The following is a 19,510-nucleotide window of genomic DNA, read 5'->3' on the forward strand; positions in this document are numbered from 1 at the left end:
AGGTCTGCTGGCTGGAGAGGACAGAAGCGGTAAGATCCTCCCAAGTCGATGAGTTCCTTACTCACTGCTTCTACTGAGGTGTGAGTGGCATAGCATTATTGTTAGTTCTGGTAACAAACCACTTAGGACATAGAGGACTGGTGAAACTCAACTTTATTAAACTTAAACAGAGAAGCTACTTCTGCACATGTTAAACACACACGGAACCGAACAGCTTGATGGAGACACCCTACACTGCTTATGCTGACACTGCAGGGATGGTGGTGGCGATGCCTGCTTCACTCCATGGTCTGCACCACATGTGACAGGACAGTTACTTCATCTATGCTTACACCTGCAGGTCCTTTACTCTAGAAACACTCTATATCTTCTTAGGTGCTTCCCTTGAAACAGGATGAGTTCTAGAGGAAATAAAACAGCTGCACTTAAAAACCTAGAAATATTCAGGGACCAAGATTAGTTGTTCCGTGACCTAGGAAACCTTAGGATCCTGTAGGTCCCTCAGGAGAAGTGCTTCCAAGTACTCGGGAATTGTGGGGCAGAGATGATTCCCTTTCCGTGGTGGATGTGTATGTCACTCCAGGACAAATTGCGGAGTGATGGAATGTGGAACACATCCGGTTGTGTCCAGTACACTTTATCCCAGAGGAAAATCACAAAGCAACACAACTCTGCAGCAAAAACTAGTCCCAAAGTCGGAAGATAAAACTAGCAAAAACTTTGCACAATATTTAGAGAAAAGCTCTAGGGTGTGGAGAGTATGGGTCTTCCTTTTTCTCCATGCACAAAGCAGAGCACAGTATCATTCCTTAAGCTATACTTAAGCGAAAAACCTTTTGTATACATATATAAATAGTAATAGATACACTGAACTAGGACAAAAATGAGCCACTGGGAAAGCAAGCCCGAGGTATCCCTTTAGTTGCCATGTTTCTTAAACTGGGTTGCTTACACCCATGATCAACACAGTCCATCTTCCTATAGCACTGATTTTATTCAGAGATTTAGGGGAAATGTTTTGTCTTAGAATGAAAAGGGACTGGTAGATATTAATGAATACATGATAGAGTACAAAAGAAAAGACTGTGAGGAAATAACTTTACCAAGCAGCTTCAAGGATCAACCACACCCTCGATGGTAAGCTTTCTCTTTTCCTAGGGCAACAGATGGAAAAGTTTCCAACCAACGGGAAGGTTAGGATCTGGTACCAGTCCAGCACTGACAAATGGAGATACGAGCTCACTCACTCACAGCCGTGCCCACCTTCATGGGAAGAGTTGGCCCTCTCTACTCCAGTACGATGACACACAATCCCTGGCTGCACTGGGGATTATGAGATTGGCTTCTCTGAAACTCTCCTACTTTTAAAAAATCCTGTGGAAGGATCAGGTAACAGGAAAATGGCTGGTGAATTCTGTAAAAGGAATTGAGTAGAACTGTTTTGGGTTAGAAAAGAAGCATTTTAGGCAGCCACCATGGGAAGAAGGCGGGTCACCTTCTCACTGAAGACAAGAGACCAAGTGCTGATGGACAGCAACAGGCAGGCAGTGTCTAAAAACTAGTCCGATACCATCATGGTCTTCGAGGGAAAATCTGATTTCACCGGGGTTTCCATGTCAATAGTGGACTCAAATTTAAAAAGCCTCCAGTCCATTTCCAGAAGTACAAGTGTTTTCTACATGAGTAGAGGAATGAGAAAGAAACCAACTCAACTCTTTCCTTCCCAGCCCTCCTTAAAGTAGAGTCTGACCACTTTTCTTGCCAATCTTTCATTTCAGTGTCTCCTCCTAACTCCTTTACTTATTTTTCCTCTTTCTTCTCCTTCATAGATCAGATCCTTAACTGGTCTTTCCTTGACTAACATTCATTTTCTTCCCATCTTTCTTTTTTTCTAATCTTTCTACCTTAAAAATCAACAAAGAAGTATTTCATTGGCTTTAGATAATTAAAGCCAAGCAAGCTAAACAATGCTGGTCTTTTCTATAGAAACCATGTTTAAAATGGTTACATAAGCACCAAGCTTCCTACCCCCATCACACACCTCGTCCTTGAGAACTGGTGTTGCTGTGTTTCAGTTCCATCCAGTTCTCCCTGGTGACCGTTTCCTCCCTTGATTAGTTCCATGGCACTGAAGGCTAAGGAAAAAAGGGAGCGGGTGGGTCCAGGAGGGGACTGACCTAGGAGACAGGCTGATTTTTTTTTTACTTTTAGACAAGTAAGAAATGAAAAAGTGTGCAATACTATTCCCTCTGCAAATGCTCCCTTCAGGTTCGAACTTGGAACTTTCCAGCTTTGGTCATGTATTTTATGCCCTTAAAGGGTTTGTACTTTTCTCCATACATATCCAGACGATTCACCTTGAGTCCTAGAAAGGAGGGAGAGAGGGAAAATAGACATGAGAATTATTCAAAAGGAGCAGGTCACCTGTTTCTGTTCACTTCAATACACTGAGGTCAGTGGGACCGAAGTCGCTGTGACAGGGAACCACTTATGCAGAGCAGATGGATTCTCCAGTCTCAGGACAGATACAGCAAAAAAAAGGCTCCAACAGACAAGCTACCTATGAGAAGACCTGTCCCTAAAGTGGAAAGGGCACAAAGTGATGTGCAGACTGAAATGAGGATAAGGAAAAAATTAGAAAACTGCATGATTTCTCTCAAATTATTGGACTGAATAAATGAATTAATAACAAATGAATAGTGAAGTAAATTATAACTAAAGGAATTAACAATGAAAGTGATAATAAATGAATGCTTCCTAAGTATTCTCACTAGACTAAGCCAAAAATATTTTATACTGTATACAGCTTTATAGTTTATCGTTTTAAGATGGAAGAGCTTATATGTTAAATGAATTCCAATCACTTAAATTGTATAAGGCCCGTTTGTACAGAAAAACAGAAACTTCATATAAAGCTAAAATCATCTCCTTTCCACATCACAGAGTTATTCTAAGGATTAAAAGAGAAAACACATGAAAAGAGCTTAAAACAGTGCCTGGAACATAGTAAATGCCCCCAAAGTGGGAACTGATCACTATCGTGTTAAGGTCGGCACAGACTATAGTGAACTGACCTGGAAAGGCCCAGTCATTCCAAAATAGAAATAAGAGCAAACATGAAAGTCTTCTGAAATCAGGAGAAAGGAGTGGAAATTACTCTTCAGTTGTAGCTGAGAATGCACATGCATTCTCATACTGAAAACCTTGGGAACCTGAAATGAACAACCCTAAGATGATCCAAAAATGGCTGGTGAACACTTTCTTCTACCAATACTGTTTTTTTCTCAGTGTGTCTCAGGCACTTTTATTCAGGTCACTTACGCCAACTTCAAAGGAAGGATTGTAAATTTTCCCAAGACACGTGCCATAAAAGATGTTACTAAAGATTGCATATCAGGTAATGAAACTAAACCTTGTAAACAGGAAGCCCAGAAAAGTCTCCTGGTGCCTGCGCCGTGTGGCAGAAAGCCATTTTTGTTCCCTTTGGAGCCTCTTGAGCTCTGGGTCACTTACCAGAAATGGCCAACTGCTGGATCTTAAACTGCAGGTTAATTGTGGGATTTTCATCTGGTTTGGAAGCTCCAGCCTGAAGACTCATGGTCCCCTTCAAATTTGGTGGCTTTTGTGGATTTATTTTTCCTACATCCCAAGACAGCATCTTCAAGGAAAATAAAAATGGAGAAGCGGTCTTTCCAAAAAATAGTTACAGCAGAATCCTGCATTTGAGGTGGCTGAGATATAAACTCAGGGCACCTGTCCACAACATTATAAGCTGCCTCTGGGTATCTTTCCATTGAGAATCCTGTGTTACTGTTAAGTTATCTCGCAGTTTAGAAAACAAGGTCCCTTTGATTCATCTCACCTTCCAAACAAGGTCTAGAGTCTACGCAGAGAGCCTGCAGACTGGTTTCTGCTTAAGTTAACATCAGCAATTCAAGATGTCCTGCTCATCCCTACCTTTGTGACTGGGTCGAATGTGTGTGTCCCCTGTGATGGAGTAAGGCTCATGTTCAGGACCCCCTTGGGCATCTGGCTGGTGACAGTCACTCCCTCGATGGTCTTCCCCATCGTCTGCTTGGGTCCCACCGTTATTTCAAAGCGTCCAAGGGAACTACTGTCCCGGAAACTGATGTTATGTTTGACATACACTGGGATTGCAACCAGACTGGAAATGAGAGACAAAGAGCCATTTCATTTGTGCACTGGGAAAATAGTAGTTCTCTCTTCTTTCTGCCTGTGGGTAGCTTCTTCTCCCTTAACTGTGTCCTAACTTTTTATCTGAAAAAATAAACAGAAAAAAATCCCAGTAATCTATTTTTTTCTTTTTGAAAAGCTAAAATACTGTCTAGTAAGTAAATTAACTTTTCTAAATGACTCTGAATAATATAAACAAAATCAAAGAGTATACTACTATGAGAAAGGCATAATGTACAAAAATGTACTGTCATTATGACTCTGTTTTTAACTTGTAACATGTGACCAATCATCATTTGCACTGGGGAGAATAATATTCATAGCTCAAGGGCCTTTTATAATTTTTTTCTTTTTTTTTTTTTAGACAGGGTCTGGCTCGGTCACCCTGGTTGGAGTGCAGTGGCATGATCATAGCTCACTGCAGCACTCGACCTACCAGGCTCAAGTGATCCTCCCACCTCTGCCTCCTGAGTAGCTGGGACCACAGGCACACAACATCGTGCCCCGCTAATTTTTACTCTTTTTTTTTTTTGTAGAGGCAGGGTTTGGCCATGCTGCCCATGCCTGGTCTCAAACTCTTGGGCTCAAGTGATCCTCTTGTCTCTACATTTTAGGATGCTTTCATCTGACCTCATCTGGTCCTTACAAAAACCCCACAAGGTAGGGTAGGCTGTCATGATTTGACAGAAGAAAAGGATTCAGAGAAGTCAAGGAATAATCCTGAAGTAATAACAGTTCCTAACATTTATTGAGTACTTCCTGTTTGCCAGTCACTATGCTAAATGGTTTATATCCAGTTAACCCCTACCGTGTTTAATCCTCCCAGTAAGTATGAAATAGATATTGCTACTGTAACTATGCAGTAGGTACTGATTTTATAGGTCAATACTGATGTCCTTATACTTAACTGAGATTAAGTAACTTGCCCAAGGTTCTAAGACTGAAGATAGAGTTTAAGTCCAGGGAGTCTGATTTCAGAGGCTGCAGCCTCAAGCACTCAGATATTTTCCCAAATGATTCACTCCACATCACATGGAAGCGACTGGTGGCTCTGAGGCCTCCTGACTCTCTTCTGTCTGCATACCTTATACTATTCAAAACTGCTTCCAAAAGCCTTTAGATTCCAAATTAATGTTCAAGACCAAAAATCACTGCATTTTATGCTTTTTCATAGCATAACTTCATGCTTCTTTTAGATCAGGGACATTGAACACAGTATGCCCAGATTCTGATTTGAGAAAATAATGTTCTTGTTTAGACACATAACAACAACAAAAATAACAGCAAACTTAATGAGCACTTCTTTGTGTTAAGCACTATTCAGATTCTCTTATTCAATCTTCAGAACTTTTACTATTTTCAATTTACAGATGAGAAAAGAGATACATAGAGGTTAAGCAACTCACCTGAGATTACCCAATTAGTAACCACAGAAGCTGGAATGTGAACCCACGTAACTCTAGAGCCTGAGTTCTTAATCACTACAGATATGGTTTCCACATACACGTACATACACAGATTCCATTCTTAATTATAAGAGCTGCTTACTTCTGTGCACTGACATGGTAAGACAGCAGGCGGAAGTTTCCATCAGGAGGGATGAAGGAGAGGATGCGCTCAGATTCCCAGCGCTTGAAACGAACACAAGGATGGAAGCTGACATCATCCAACAACCTAGGGTTCTACAGTCACCAGGAGAGGAGAAGCAAGAAGTGGGCATTAAACACCCGCTGTGCTTTCAGGAAAGCAATTTAAATGCCGTTTTTTATTAAAACACACACCACACACACACAGAAATCATGTGGTAACTTCTAGAAAATTCAAGCCTGAGACAAGCCTTGTGGCTGTCCTAATTATTTTTTCTTGTTCTATTCCATTCCCACTGCTCTGTCTTTCCAGCAGCATTTAATTTCTCATCCCAAGAACTCAATCTCTGGCCCAGGATTTTACCATGAAGGAAAGTGTAAGATCCGGCATGCCAGTCAGCTTGACACAGGCATCAATCACCCCCTGGATCTCGGCAGTAATTGTGGAGCCTGAGACAGGAATAAGACAAAAAGAACAGATTACTGAAACCTTCTCTGTCCTTCTCAACAAACTTACCTCCTCTCTCCTTCTTTTCCTCTCTCCCTCCCCTTCCTCTCTCTCCCTTTCTTTCCTTCTGTCTAGCCATCCAATTCATTTATACAATCCATCTATCCATCATTCTGAACACTTAACAACTGCATATCAAGTATGAGACACTATGGTGAGGAAATGGTGATAAAAAGATTAATGAGGTAGTTATTAGCCTAAAGGAGTTTTCAGTCTAGTATCAGAATTAAACAGAGCACCATTATTTTAGCCAACAGTTCAGAAAACTTCCTATCAGAAACTGTTCTCCCTAAGGTCGCCAGTGAGCTCTGCTGCTATAGTGAGTGGCCACTCCCGGTCTCTATCCTACAGGTCCTCTCTGTGGCATGTGTCACTGTCGATCACTTCTGCCTTCTCAAACATCCCTTCCTCCTAACCTTTCCTGGTGTCCTCCTATTTTCCCAGCTCCTCTTCCTCAGTGTCTTCGGCAGGTTCTCTTTCTTTGCACATCCCTTAAATGCTTTTTCAGTTCTGAACTTCTATTTTCTTTCACTTTACACACTCTCCTGGGTTATTTTGCCTACTTCCCAAGGCTTCAATGTTCATTTACAGCCTATTATTACCTATTCTTTTTTCAAGTTCAGCCCCAATCCTGCCTAATGGACATCTCCACTTGGATGTCACTGAGGCACATGTCAGAAGTGAGTCCATTCTCTCACGCCCTGAACCCGGTGCTCCCATTTCCCCACCTGTGTGATGGCACCATCTATCCGGCTGCCTAAGCCAGAAACACAGACACATCCCTGACGACGTCCACTTCCTCTGCCCACATCCAGCCAATGATCAGCTCCTCTCTTTTCGAGGACTCACCTCTCTCTGGTCTGTGCATTCTTCTCTGTCCTCATTGCACTATGGACATCTATGTTTTGGGCCTGGATTTCAGCCTCCTAGCTGCTCCCTGCCTTCAGGCCCACCCCACTTTAGACCATTCTTCACACAGCAGCCAGACTCATCGCTCTAAACTACAAGTCTCATCAAGTCACTCCCCAACTTAAAACTCTTCAATCACTCACATCTGCCCTCCTTAAACTGGCAGGCAAGGTTCTTCATGATCTGGCCATATATATTTTACATTTTCGTTGAGGTAAAACAGTAAAATGTAAAAATCTTAAAGTGTACAGCTCAATGAATTTTTAAATATATATACATTTATGCAAATACTAGCTACAGCAAGATACGGAACATTTTCAGCATCCAAGAGCTCCCTCTTACCCATCCCAGGTAATCCACATCCCCAAAATTCTGACTTCTATTACCTTAGACTAAATTGCATCTGTTTTCAAACTTCATATACATGTAATCCCACTGTCTATAATCTTATGCATCTGATTTTTTGCTCAATATTGTGATGTTTGCGCATACTTTGCTCCCAAATCCACACATCTTAATAACTTCATTTCATTCCACCGATGAAGCATAAACACCTCCACCTCTCTGTTGTGTTTTGCTCAGGGGTGGGTACCTCTCATATGCTCCACCTTTTTACCTTCCTCTTTCCCTCACTAGACTAAACTAAGCTTTCTGCAGCTGCGGACTATGTCTTATTCATCATCGAGTGCCCACTCTCTAGCACTGTGCTATGATGCAAGTTTTAAATAAGCATCTGTTGAACGAATAAGTTCACTAATGTGAAGAGGTTTCTTTTTAATTAAAAACAGGGTCTTACTATGTTGCCCAGGCTAGAGTGCAGCTGTTATTCACAGGCATAATCATAGCTCATTGCAGTCTCCAACTACCAGGCTTAAGTAATCCTCTCGCCTCAGCCTCCCAACAGTTGGGACTACAGGCACATTACCACCATGACTTGCTTCTACAAATTCTGAAGCTCTAGGACTTCTAGTCATATTTACCTAATTCAGAATACATAGAAAAGGCGGCACCCTGAATTTTGTGATTACAACTTTAGTTCTGCCATCAAAACTGGAAGCCACTTTCAAGAAGGAAATTTAATCAATAAGAAAGTTAATTTGTTACTTCTTTTTTTTTTTTTTTTTTTGAACAGGGTCTTGCTGTTGACCAGGCTGGAGTGCAGTGTCATGATCAGGCCTTACTGCAACCTCAACTTCCCAGGCTCAAGCAATCCTCCCACCTCAGCCCCTCACGAAGCTAGGAATACAGGCATGAACCACTACACTCAGCTAATTTTTTTCACTTCTTATAGAGATGGGGTCTCACTATGTTGCTCAGGGTCTCACTATATTGCTCAGGCTGGTCTTAAACTCCAGGGCTCGAGCAATCCTCCCGCCTCGGCTTCCCAAAGTGCTGGGATTACAGGCATGAGTCACTGCATCTGGCCTGTTACTTCTCTTTTTTATTCAAGACGTTAGTATTATGATGCAGACCAGGATTTATTTCATACTTTCACTTGCTTTTATTTCACCAATAAAGCAAGTGAAAGTATGAAATAAATCCTGGTCTGCACCATAATACTAACGTCCATTCCCAGTACCCAGCACAGTGCCTGGCACAAAGTAGGCACTAAATTAAAGGGCATGACCTTGAATGGGGGTTAATTCTGAAACTATAAGCATTATATGAAAGAGGCCCCTTTCTCTTTTCATATTTCTGAGAACATATTAAAAGCACCTACCTGATTTATCAATAATTGCATCAATCTCTTCAATCACATCAAAATAGGCCTCATTGTTGGTGTATTTCACCCCAGTCCGTCGCCAAGGCACCACTGACAGCTGCCCAGTGGGAAGTTGGTCACCCACATTGGTGCTTCCTGAGACAATTAATATTACTGTATTTTAAGACCATTTTGACTCCAGAAACCACAGAACACCTCCCTGGAAGTTTCTATGCTCCCATTATTCATGCACTCAATTGAATAATTTTTCAAACATAAGATGAGATTTTTCCCAACTTCCATATAGGGTAACTTTGTCTATTTTTAAAACCTCTTGTTGCCATCTGGTCTGCCTCTTCAAACAGAATAAAGGTTTAAGAAAAAGTTACCTGAGAAACAGATATCATATTTTGGTTTTGAAAGTAACCTGAACTTAGTATCTCAGATTCCACAATAGCTTACAGTTTAAATAATGTATTGGCTTTCAGTAGAGTTGGTAATCTACATATAGATATAAAAATTTCATGGGTAAAAACAGTATTTGAGCCTGAGGTAGGTTCTTAGGTACATTTATGGTAGGTATTAAAATGTACATATCAACATGATCTGTCTCATTCCTAAGTTCCAACACTGAAACTTAGGAATAGAATACAAATTTGATCTCTCCCTGTCTTTAAGAATTGTAGATCAATTCCTTCACTAGTTTTTTCCTTTATAGGCATAATTTTTTTTTAATTCAAAAGGTTTTATACCGACACAATAAAATACATTAATTTAAATTCTATTTCCTTCTTCCATTACCTGGATCCTTTTATTTTCTGTCTTTAAAAAAATTTTTTTTGAGATAGAGTCTTGCTCTATTGCCCAGGCTAGAGTGCAGTGGTATAATCTTGGCTCACTGCAACCTCTGCCTTCTGGGTTCAAGCAATTCTCCTAACTCAGCCTCCCGACTAGCTGTGACTACAGGCGCGCACCACCACGCCCAGCTAATTTTTGTATTTTTAGTAGAGACGGGGTTTCACTATGTTGGCCCGACTGGTCTTGAACTCCTGACCTTGTGATCCACCCGCCTCGGCCTCCCAAAGTGCTGGGATTACAGGTGTGAGCCACCGTGACCAGCTAAACAAAATTTTTTAAGAGATAGGGTCTTCCTATGCTGCCCATGCTGGAGTGCAGTGGCTATTCGCAGATACAATCATAACTCACTGCAGCCTTGACCTCCTGGGCGCAAGTGATCCTCCCACCTTAGCCTCCAGAGCAGCTGGGACCACAGGCATGCGCCACCATGCCTGGTTAATTTTTGTATTTTTTTGTAAAGACAGGGTTTCGAAACCATCTTGGCCAGGCTGGTTTCGAACTCCTGTACTCAAGTGATCCTCCCACCTCGGCCTCCTAAAGTATTGGATACAGGCGTGAGCCAAAGTGTCAGGCCCATTTCAACTTTTCAAAAGTGGTTCTTAGATACCCTCTTCTAGATTAAAGTGAGATACAGGCTTAACTAACTTCATAATATTCGTAAATGATTTAGGCACTAACAAAGCTTTCAAGGCTTAAAATGAACTCAGAATACTGAAGAAACCACCAACTTTGTTTCCTTAAAAAGAGGAACTATGTATTAAAATGTATCATCAAGATATAATAATCAAAGCAGTCTAGGGAAAAGGCAAGAAAGCCTGAAAACAGACCAAGAATCCACAATGACAGGACAAGATAGAAATGTCATTCTAAAACAGGGGAAAAGGATAAATTACACAATGGTGCTAGGACAACTATTTTGAAGAAATAAACATTATTGTACACCAAGATAATTTTCAAATGGATTAAATAAATCCAAAAATAAAATCACAAACTAACTAGAATAGACATTTGAAAAAGATCTTCCCTTCTCTGAGATCAAAAAGACATTCTCCTGCTTTTGTCTAATAATTACAAAGTTTGTGTTTAGCTCCTTAACCTAGCTGGAATTTATTTTGTGTATAGTATGAAGTGGAGGGACTTAATTTTTTCCATATTGAAGCTGACTGTCCTAACACAATATAGTTAACAACTGGCCCCTGGTCCACTGATTTGATAAATGACCACATCTATCTACACCAAATTCCTATAAAAGCAAGAGTCGGTTTCTGGACTCTTTTATCCCAGTGATCTATCTGTCTGTTACTGGACAAATACCAAATTTTAAAAACTACCCAAACTTCATACAGATTGAGTAATCTTTATCTGAAATGTTCGGGACCAGAAATGTTTCAAATTTTGGATTTTTTAAAATGTTGGAATATCTGGATTATACCAGTTGAGCATCCCAAATTCAAAAATCTGAAATCCTCCAATGAGCATTTCCTTTGAGTGTCACGTCAGTGTCCAAAAAGTTTTGGATTGTAGAGCATTCTGGATTTTGGATTTGGGATGTTCAACCTGTAATATATCTTACATTACATTTTATAGGACACATTTTATCTTTCCGCTTTTTAAAAATATTATTTTCAAAACTCTCTTGGGTCTTGTAGGATGTCTACTGTATGAATATTTGTCTTGTGTACTATACAAACTTAACCTGTAGTGATATTTAACAGGGCAAATCTTCCCAACAACCCCTTTGTAATTCTTTTTCAAAACTGTCCTGGCTATTCTTGCAATATTTATGCTTTTAAAATGCATTTTTCAATCAGTTTGTAAAATTCCATGAATATGTTCGTTTATGCATTAAACAAGACCCAAAATGTAAAACCTTAATGAAACAGAATGATTAATTTGATTAAATCAAAACATTTAGAATGTGGCTAAACTACACCAGAACAAAGCTAAATCACAAGTGACAGATTGTAAGAAAATATCTGTAATGCAGTAATCAAAAGACATAAAGATCTCCCATAAAAGAGATTATTTTAAATCCATATGAAAAAAGAAAAACATTTCAACAACAAAAAAATGAACAAAGGACATGAAAAGGTAATTCACAATAGAGGGAAAACAGTCAATAAATACTTGAAAAGATTTTAGTCTCCTTAATAACAAAAAATGACTGTGTAAATACAAGATATCAATAAACTATCAAATTGCCAATGTTTCTAAAAAATTATTAATGACAATTTGACTATAGCACTTTGAAATTGTTACTGAAAGTATAAATTGGCCTAACTTTTCTGGAGGGCTACACATTATGGTACTTAAAATGTATACGCCCCTTGACACAGCATTGCTACCTCTACTACTTAAAAGAAATCATCCAGATGTGCACACCAAGGTTCAAATATAAGAATGGTAATCTTTATTATTTAAAAGAACAAAAATATCAGTAACATCTTAATTAGGGATTCAGTAAAAACTGAAAAACTTTGGGTCCACACATGAAAGAAAACTGTAAGTTATTAAAAATGAAGGCCAGGCGTGGTAGCTCCCACCTGTAAGCCCAGAACTTTGGGAGGCAGAGGTGGGTGGATCACTTGAGGTCAGGCGTTCGAGACCAGCATAGTCAACATGATGAAACCACATCTCTACTAAAGAATACAAAAATTAGCTGGGCATGGTAGCGTGTGCCTGTAATCCCAGCTACTAGGGAGGCTGTGGCAGGAGAATCACTTGAGCCCGGGAGGCAGAGGTTGTAGGGAGTTGAGAGCGCACCACTGCACTCCAGCCTGGGCGACACAGCAAGACGCCATCTCAAAAAAAAAAAAAAAAAAGAAAAAGAAAAAAAAAGAACAAGAACCATGTACAAGACATCATCATGGGATAATGTTCATAAAATATTATATGTTAAAAGTGTGGTGGGATTAAGAGTGATTTTGACATTCTTTGTGCTTTTCTGTATTTCTGAGCTTTTTACAATAATCATGTGTTTCTTCTGTAATCAGAAAAAAATATTTTTAAAGAACATTTCATTTTGTCATCAAAACCAGGGTATTTTCCACAAAGCAAAAATATTATTTCAGGTTGTACTCAGTTTACAAGAGTGGCCAGGTGCGGTGGCTCACGCCTGTAATCCCAGGACTTTGGGAGGCTGAGGCAGGTGGATCCCCTGAGGTCAGGAGTTTAAGATCAGCCTGGTCAACATAGTGAAACACCATCTCTACTAAAAATACAAAAATTAGCTGGGTGTGGTGGTGCATGCCTGTAATCCTAGCTACTCAGGAGGCTGAGGCAGGAGAATCACTACGACCCAGGAGGCAGAGGTTGCAGGGAGCCAAGATCACGCCACTGCACTCCAGCCTGGGTGACAGAGGGAGACTCTGTCTCAAAAAAAAAAAAAAAAAAAAAAAATCTACAAAGAGCAAAATTAAAACACTGGGACACCTGAGATCCCCAAAGACAAACACTCAAAACAATGTGTGACACTGGACTAAGTCACTCAGGCTGCAGGATAGCCACTCTCTATCGGTTTCCCCCTCTGCCATACCTGTGATGGTGTTGACAACCGTTCGAAGGATAGTGGGAGGCTTTATGAGTTCTTTAAGAATGTTCGACTCGGTAGCCAATGGAAAACCATTGTCAAGCATCTCTTCCAATACCTCATAAACCACAACCACATTGTCTTTGATCACTGGCTCTGAACAGACTCCAAAATAATCCTGATGGAGATAGAATACATGCATTGATCACTCAGATACTGTAAAATAAATAAATAAATAAATAAATAAATAGAATGTGCCTACAGAGAATAAGGATCTGGCCTGTCCATGTGTTACTGTGCTACTCTTCTACAATGAGGGAATGCAGCATAACCATAGTTCTCCTAGGCAGTCTGTTTGGTAGAGAGCACTAGACTGGCTTATGGTACTACTGTGATTACTAGCTTCCTCTACAAACAAGAGGAACTTAAATCTTTGGGTTAATTTCCTCAACTTGATAAAATACACAGAATACAAAATTGAATCTTGATTATATATGCTTATGAACAAGAATTTGAAAGAATTACACAAAATAATACTTGATATAACAAAGAACAGTACATGAAAATCTTTACCCCTACTGTTGTGCTATTTCTTAATATTCATGCAGTGAATAAGAGTTGAGAGGGGAAAAAAATGAAATGAGGGGGACAAGCTAGCACACCTGAAAATCCCTCTGGATCATCTTTAAGATGCTAAGATTCCAAGAACTCTTTGTCCTTTTATTTAAAAGGCTACCGTTAGATGCTAAATTATCTGGATTGTGGGAAAGTACTGGATTTCAAACCCGAAAACCTAGATTATAATTTTGTCATTTGTAGATTAAGTCATGTTAACTAATTTTGATCTTGATTCTTTAATGGTATAATCAGGATAACACCATTGGAGGCACAGGGCTGTAAGAACTAGGCATGACTAATTAAGCACTAACGCTCATGAATGTACTTTGTAAACTATAAAGCACTACAAAATGGAATGTGTGATCTTTAGCAAGAAATGTTCATGGCCATTCAATGTTCCCTTCTAGCAACGTCAGTATGTCTTTTACAGGACCTCTGAGAGGGTCACAAAACCCTCCTGAACTCATAGAATGAAGGAAAACTTACCCCTTTTGAGAAAGTCCATTCTATTTATGAACAGCTCTGATCATTCCAAAGTTCGTTCTTTTGCTAAACTGAAATTTGCCTCCTAGCTCTGTTTTACAGAGCAAGTGTATGTAACAGCCCTGCAATTATTTGAAAACTATGAGTTTTCACTTCAGTTTTTTTCTTCTCAGAGCCACACTTTCAAGATACTTGTGCAGTTCATAATAAGGTATGGTTTCCAGGTTGTTTCACCATCTTTCCATTTCTTTGATATCCAAAACTGAACAGACTCTACTAGAGTCTAAATTACATTAGATAACGTCAATTATCTACAAGATTCCAATACCCAGGTCACCTAAGAGTCAGGAATATATTCCTAAAACAAAAAGATTTCCTCTTTTTAAGAGAAAAATTCTCATTTTGAATGAGAATTCAAAAGAAAAAAAAGTCACATATTTCCTTCCCAAGAGTGACTTATTTTTAAAAAACAAAACACCACTAGGTTTTATAAACCAGGCATCATGTGAACTAAGCAGCTGGAAAGGAGCCTCACAATACGGCCAAGTGCTGCAGCCAGCCAGCGAGCCTGCAATTCTATTGCCAGGCTGCTCCTGACACATTCCGGTCCTGGAAAAATCATGTTGCTGAAAAGGACGCACATCAGAGAAGACCTGATAATCAGGATGTCCACTGACTTTTAACAAGTGCTTCAAATGTGACAAGCTCTGAAGTCTCAGACTTCCAAATTAGCACCTTTACTCTGCTTTCCCAAATTCCTCTGTGGTTTCAACTAGATCAAACAACTCTTCTCACTTCCTGTCTTGTAATAAGTTACATTAGTATGGCCATATGAAGCGGCTGTCAGTTCCACCAGTGGAACCGTTCATCTTAGAATGGGTAAAGTATCACATGCAGAAATCATAACAAGCCCTAGTTACAGTGGTTTAGGATCACAACTCCTGGGTTCTTCTAGTTCTTCCACATACTGGGCTTATCATACTTAGGTTTTCACTGCACAAAAGGGCTGGTATGCTGCATGAGAATTGAAATTCCAAAATAGTAGTACTATCAGAGAGTATTTGCAGGGGAAAACACAAAACGTATTATAATTTTCTTGGGAAGGGAAGTTGTTCTAGACGTGAGTACAAGAGAAATCACTCTTTGACTTGCTTTTTAACTTTTATCATAGTATGTGAGTCCTCATTCTCTTCTCCAATTCCACAATTCCAGTGTTCATATGACTCATTCCAGACCTCATATGACACAGAACTTAAACCAAAGGGCCCTTGCTTCTCATTCGAGTTATGCATATAACCACAACAGTTAGAAGCTGAGTGGTTCTGTTGGGAGAAGGTTCCTGTGTGTGAATCCAGGGCCGGTGCAGTCTAAACTCCTGTGCTGCAAGTGGCATTGTGTCCTGCTATCACTGACCTCCCTTAGACACCACTCCCTAAGTTCTTAAAATCTATTCCTGAAGAAAAAGCTTAAAATGAAAACTGCCTCATAAAATGGCTCACTTAAATTCTTATAGGCACATGAGATTTCCCAATCTCATCTTTGCAAGCAGAGCTCATCAGTAGCACTCTCTCGCTAAAAAGAAACACCCCAAACCTGAGAACTAGTACAGGTTCGTGAATTACGCGACTGGGACAGTTAAATTAAGCATTGCTTAGCTTGTTCTACTTGTTCTTTTCTAAAACTTTACGCAATCACTTTCTGATGCAACTCAAAGCAACGCAGATAATAGGATCACGACCACCAGGCAAAAACAACCTAAACTCTATAATTTGTGAGCAAAAAGTAGAATCAGAGCTACAAAGGCTATATACAGTCATCACAAATAGGTTGGCTTTCCCACGCAAGAGGTTCACAAGTATTCCATTTGTCATTTTGTATGCAGCCAATTCAATAAATAGAAACCAGAAACTTATCAGATGGGAAAGGAAGTGAGTAATACCAGAGTTTTGATTTTTTTTTTTTAAGTTTCTTAATGGAGGCTTTATACAATGGAAACAGGACTATAAAGACACTTCACGGTTTACATATATGAACTTTCCCACATTCACGAACCTGAAATGTGTCCACCACTCGGTGAAGAAACTCAATGACAAACAGAGGAGGGACCTCCGTCTGGATCACAGCCACAAAAAAGATCTTGTGGCGGTAAACACTTAAGAGATAGTGGTGAGGGGTAGGGATAACTGGAGGCACATTTTCTGCCTCAGTAGCTCTCTCTTGCGCCTCAAAAAAGTAATCACAAACAGAACGGCTGACCACACTTTTCCAGTGTTTCTCCAGGAAAATGTCTCCAGAGGAGTTGATCAAGAAAAGACTATGAATCATGGTGGCGATTGTCAGTGACAGAAGAAAGCCTTTTTCAGTCTGAAAGCCTCAGGACTCTGTAAATTTTCAACTCTAAAAACAAAAGCAGCAATATTCAGTTCCATTCAACCAAAACGTCCTCCCCATCTTTTCCCAACAGTCCAAGACTTACCCATCTTTCAAGACCAGGCCCAATCTTCCCCTCCTGCATGAGCCTGAAGAGAGCCCTCCCTTGAATTCCAAAGGATAATGATCAGCCATCTGACTGTCAATCATATACTCCCAGTTATCTTTACTATCGCCCGAATTGCATCCATTTAAAACAGTACTTAATCTGTGGGTGTCTATTTTCTCAACCAAACTGCAAGCTCCTTGAAGAAAAGGACCGTGCCTCATGTCTTGTGTTGCCTGACTGCAACACAATCAGAGTTCTTCGAAGAGGGCTTCGAAGAACACTGAGTTTGATGTCATGTTCTGGCAACAGCTCACGCATATACAAGAAATGTGCAGCTTAATAATACGATAGCCACTGTGGGACCACCGAGCACTTGAAAGGTAACTGGTGCGAACTGAGATGTGCTGTAAGTGTAAGACACACGACAAATTTGGAAGGCTTTGTATGAAAAAAAAAAAATTCAAATCTTACCAATAATTTAATATTGATTATATGTTGTAATAATATTTTGGATATCCTGGGTTAATTCAAATATATTAAAATTAATTTAACCTGTTTTATTATTTTAAGGTGGTTACCAGAACACGTACAATTAGATATGTGGTTCGCTTTCCATTTCTGCCCGCCAGAATAGGTGGGAGGAATGGAAAGCTGCTCTTGGGGGTCTTTATTCATCCAATCAGATCTGTTCTCTGAGCACTCCTTAAGCACTTGTTAATGCAGTAAGACATTGGAGGCCTTTAAAAAGATCCCTTGGGGCTCCCACCTGTGACCCCAGCACTTAGGGAGGCCTCCGCGGGCAGATCGCTGGAGCTCAGGTCGAGACCAGCCTGGGCAACAGAGAGAGACCCCGCCTCCAAAAAAAAAAAAAATTCCCCTGGGGGACAGACACCTCAAGGCCCTCAGGCGGTTGCATCTCTCCGGCGCCAATCCCCAGGATGTGGCCATTCCGCGGACCGGCGCAGGTGGTCAAAACGCAGAGGCCTGCGGTGCCCAGCGCTGCCGGACGAGACGGCGGGAGAGAGGGGCAGCCGGACAGCCGGGCATGCAAGGGAGAGGCGGCGGCCCAGGCGGGCGGTCCCTGGGCGGGCCCCGGCCCAGAGCCGGCGGCGACGGAGGCCGCGGGGCTGCGGGCGGGCAGGGGCCGGGCTAAAGGGGCACGCCCGTTCCCGGGTGAAGAGCTCAGGGGCGCCCGGCCGCGCCAGCGAGCGCACGTGCGCTGCCATGGCAACAGTGTCCCCTCCGCCCGCCGCCGCCGCGGCGCCGGAGCGGACCCCTCCCCGAGCCCTGAACCCGGCCCCTCACCTCTCCCTGCCGCGTCCCGCAGCCCTGAGAGGTCGCCCGGCGGTATCCTGAGATCCCGCCCCCGCGCCGCGCATCCCGGCCCCGACACTCTCACGCCCCCTTCTGCCCCCGCCCCAGGCCCGGGGTCGTCACTACTCCTCACCCTGCCTAGCTGCTCACAGAGCCCACCGCTCCTAGGCGCGGACAGGCCCTGCCCCGCCCACCGCGCGCGCTGAGGCAGCCGCTCGCCCGCTGATTGGCCGACCCGGGAGCCTCGCGACCGCTCCGCCCACGATCTGCGCCTGAAGGCCGCTGATTGGGCATCTGGGAGCCGCTTCTCCCCTCTGATTGATCGCTGTTGGCGGCTTGCCCTGTTGGCGGGCTCGAGTACCCCGATTGGCCCTGTTGAGGCCCCGGTCATCTCCGATTGGTGCAGCTCTGTAGCCCCGAGCTCTGATTGGAGGTCGAAGACAGTGCGGGCCGGTCGGCCCCAATCATCCAGTCACAAAGGGCTGGGGCGGCCGCTGCGCTCGGGTGATTGCGGAGTGCTCCTGGAGGGGGCGCTGGAGTATGTGTGTGCCGGGGCGGGGTGGCTTCCGGGCAGGAGTTGCTGACAGCACCTCGCGGGTGATAAATCCTGAGGGCAGCGACTACCCTTCGCTCCATCGGTGCCTTTGGGAAGAGCCGCCTTCTCTGTTGTACCGAGCCCTGGGTCAGGTCGACGCGGCTGGCGCTGGAGCCTCTGACGCCGAGCCCTGAACCCTACTCTGGAGGCCCCTAGCCCCACTGGGCCGCGGCAGGGCGCCTACCCTCCAGAATCTCAGTTCCCAGACGGGGAGTGAGGGGCTGGACGGGTCTCTCCACTGCTTTGGAGACCTCAGGACTTGGATACGCTTTTGAGTGGTCCCAGTCGTCGTGATCCACGACGGCGTGGAGTGGAAGTCAGGACCAGGGGTCGCCCCAGTGTCGCAGGAAGTCAGGCCCAGATGCGGTGAGGCGTCGCCAGCCTTGGACCCAGCAGTGGACACTGGTGACAGTGGCGACCTCGCCGATGAGGGGTTCGCCCTCCCTGGCATTAGTTTTCACTTTGGTGAAATGGAGCGTGGGTGGCAGCTCCTCCACACACGAGCCCTTTGCTGAGGTGGTGCGGTGGGGGGTTCTCTCCACGCTTGCTAAGGGCAGACAGTTGGCTGACTTTGAACTAAGGAGAAAAGCCAGAAGCAAAATGGCAGAATGGTGTGACGCTGGTTGGGCTTAGGGACACTGGTGCCAGAGGACTTGGCTTGAATCTGCTCCAACACTTACAACCTGGGTGACGGTGAGAAGGAACTCCTCTAAACTTCAAGTTCCTCAGTTCTCA

At 42.5% G+C, this 19,510-nt stretch overlaps 1 protein-coding gene across 4 annotated transcripts; it reads right to left on the minus strand.

The window, feature by feature from the left end:
• Positions 1-135: 135 nt before the first annotated feature.
• LOC105476528 (adaptor related protein complex 3 subunit mu 2) lies at positions 136-18,456 on the minus strand. 4 transcript variants are annotated; one of them, XM_011732518.2, is made up of 10 exons: positions 18,314-18,370; positions 16,864-16,922; positions 16,440-16,784; positions 13,293-13,464; positions 8,918-9,055; positions 6,145-6,230; positions 5,743-5,876; positions 3,958-4,165; positions 3,514-3,658; positions 136-2,365 (listed from the first exon to the last, which is right to left on the minus strand). In XM_011732518.2, the coding sequence occupies exons 3-10, from the start codon at positions 16,710-16,712 to the stop codon at positions 2,265-2,267; spliced, it is 1,257 nt and encodes a 418-aa protein (XP_011730820.1). In that variant the 5' UTR covers positions 16,713-16,784; positions 16,864-16,922; positions 18,314-18,370; the 3' UTR covers positions 136-2,264. The 4 variants fall into 4 exon arrangements, with proteins under 4 accessions (XP_011730820.1, XP_011730821.1, XP_011730825.1 ...); XM_011732519.2 differs by lacking the exon at positions 16,864-16,922 and having other exon boundaries at positions 18,314-18,456; XM_011732523.3 differs by lacking the exon at positions 16,440-16,784 and having other exon boundaries at positions 18,314-18,390.
• Between the last annotated feature and the right edge of the window lie 1,054 nt (positions 18,457-19,510).

The sequence above is a fragment of the Macaca nemestrina genome, chromosome 8 (assembly GCF_043159975.1).
Source record: "Macaca nemestrina isolate mMacNem1 chromosome 8, mMacNem.hap1, whole genome shotgun sequence".
NCBI lineage: Eukaryota > Metazoa > Chordata > Mammalia > Primates > Cercopithecidae > Macaca > Macaca nemestrina.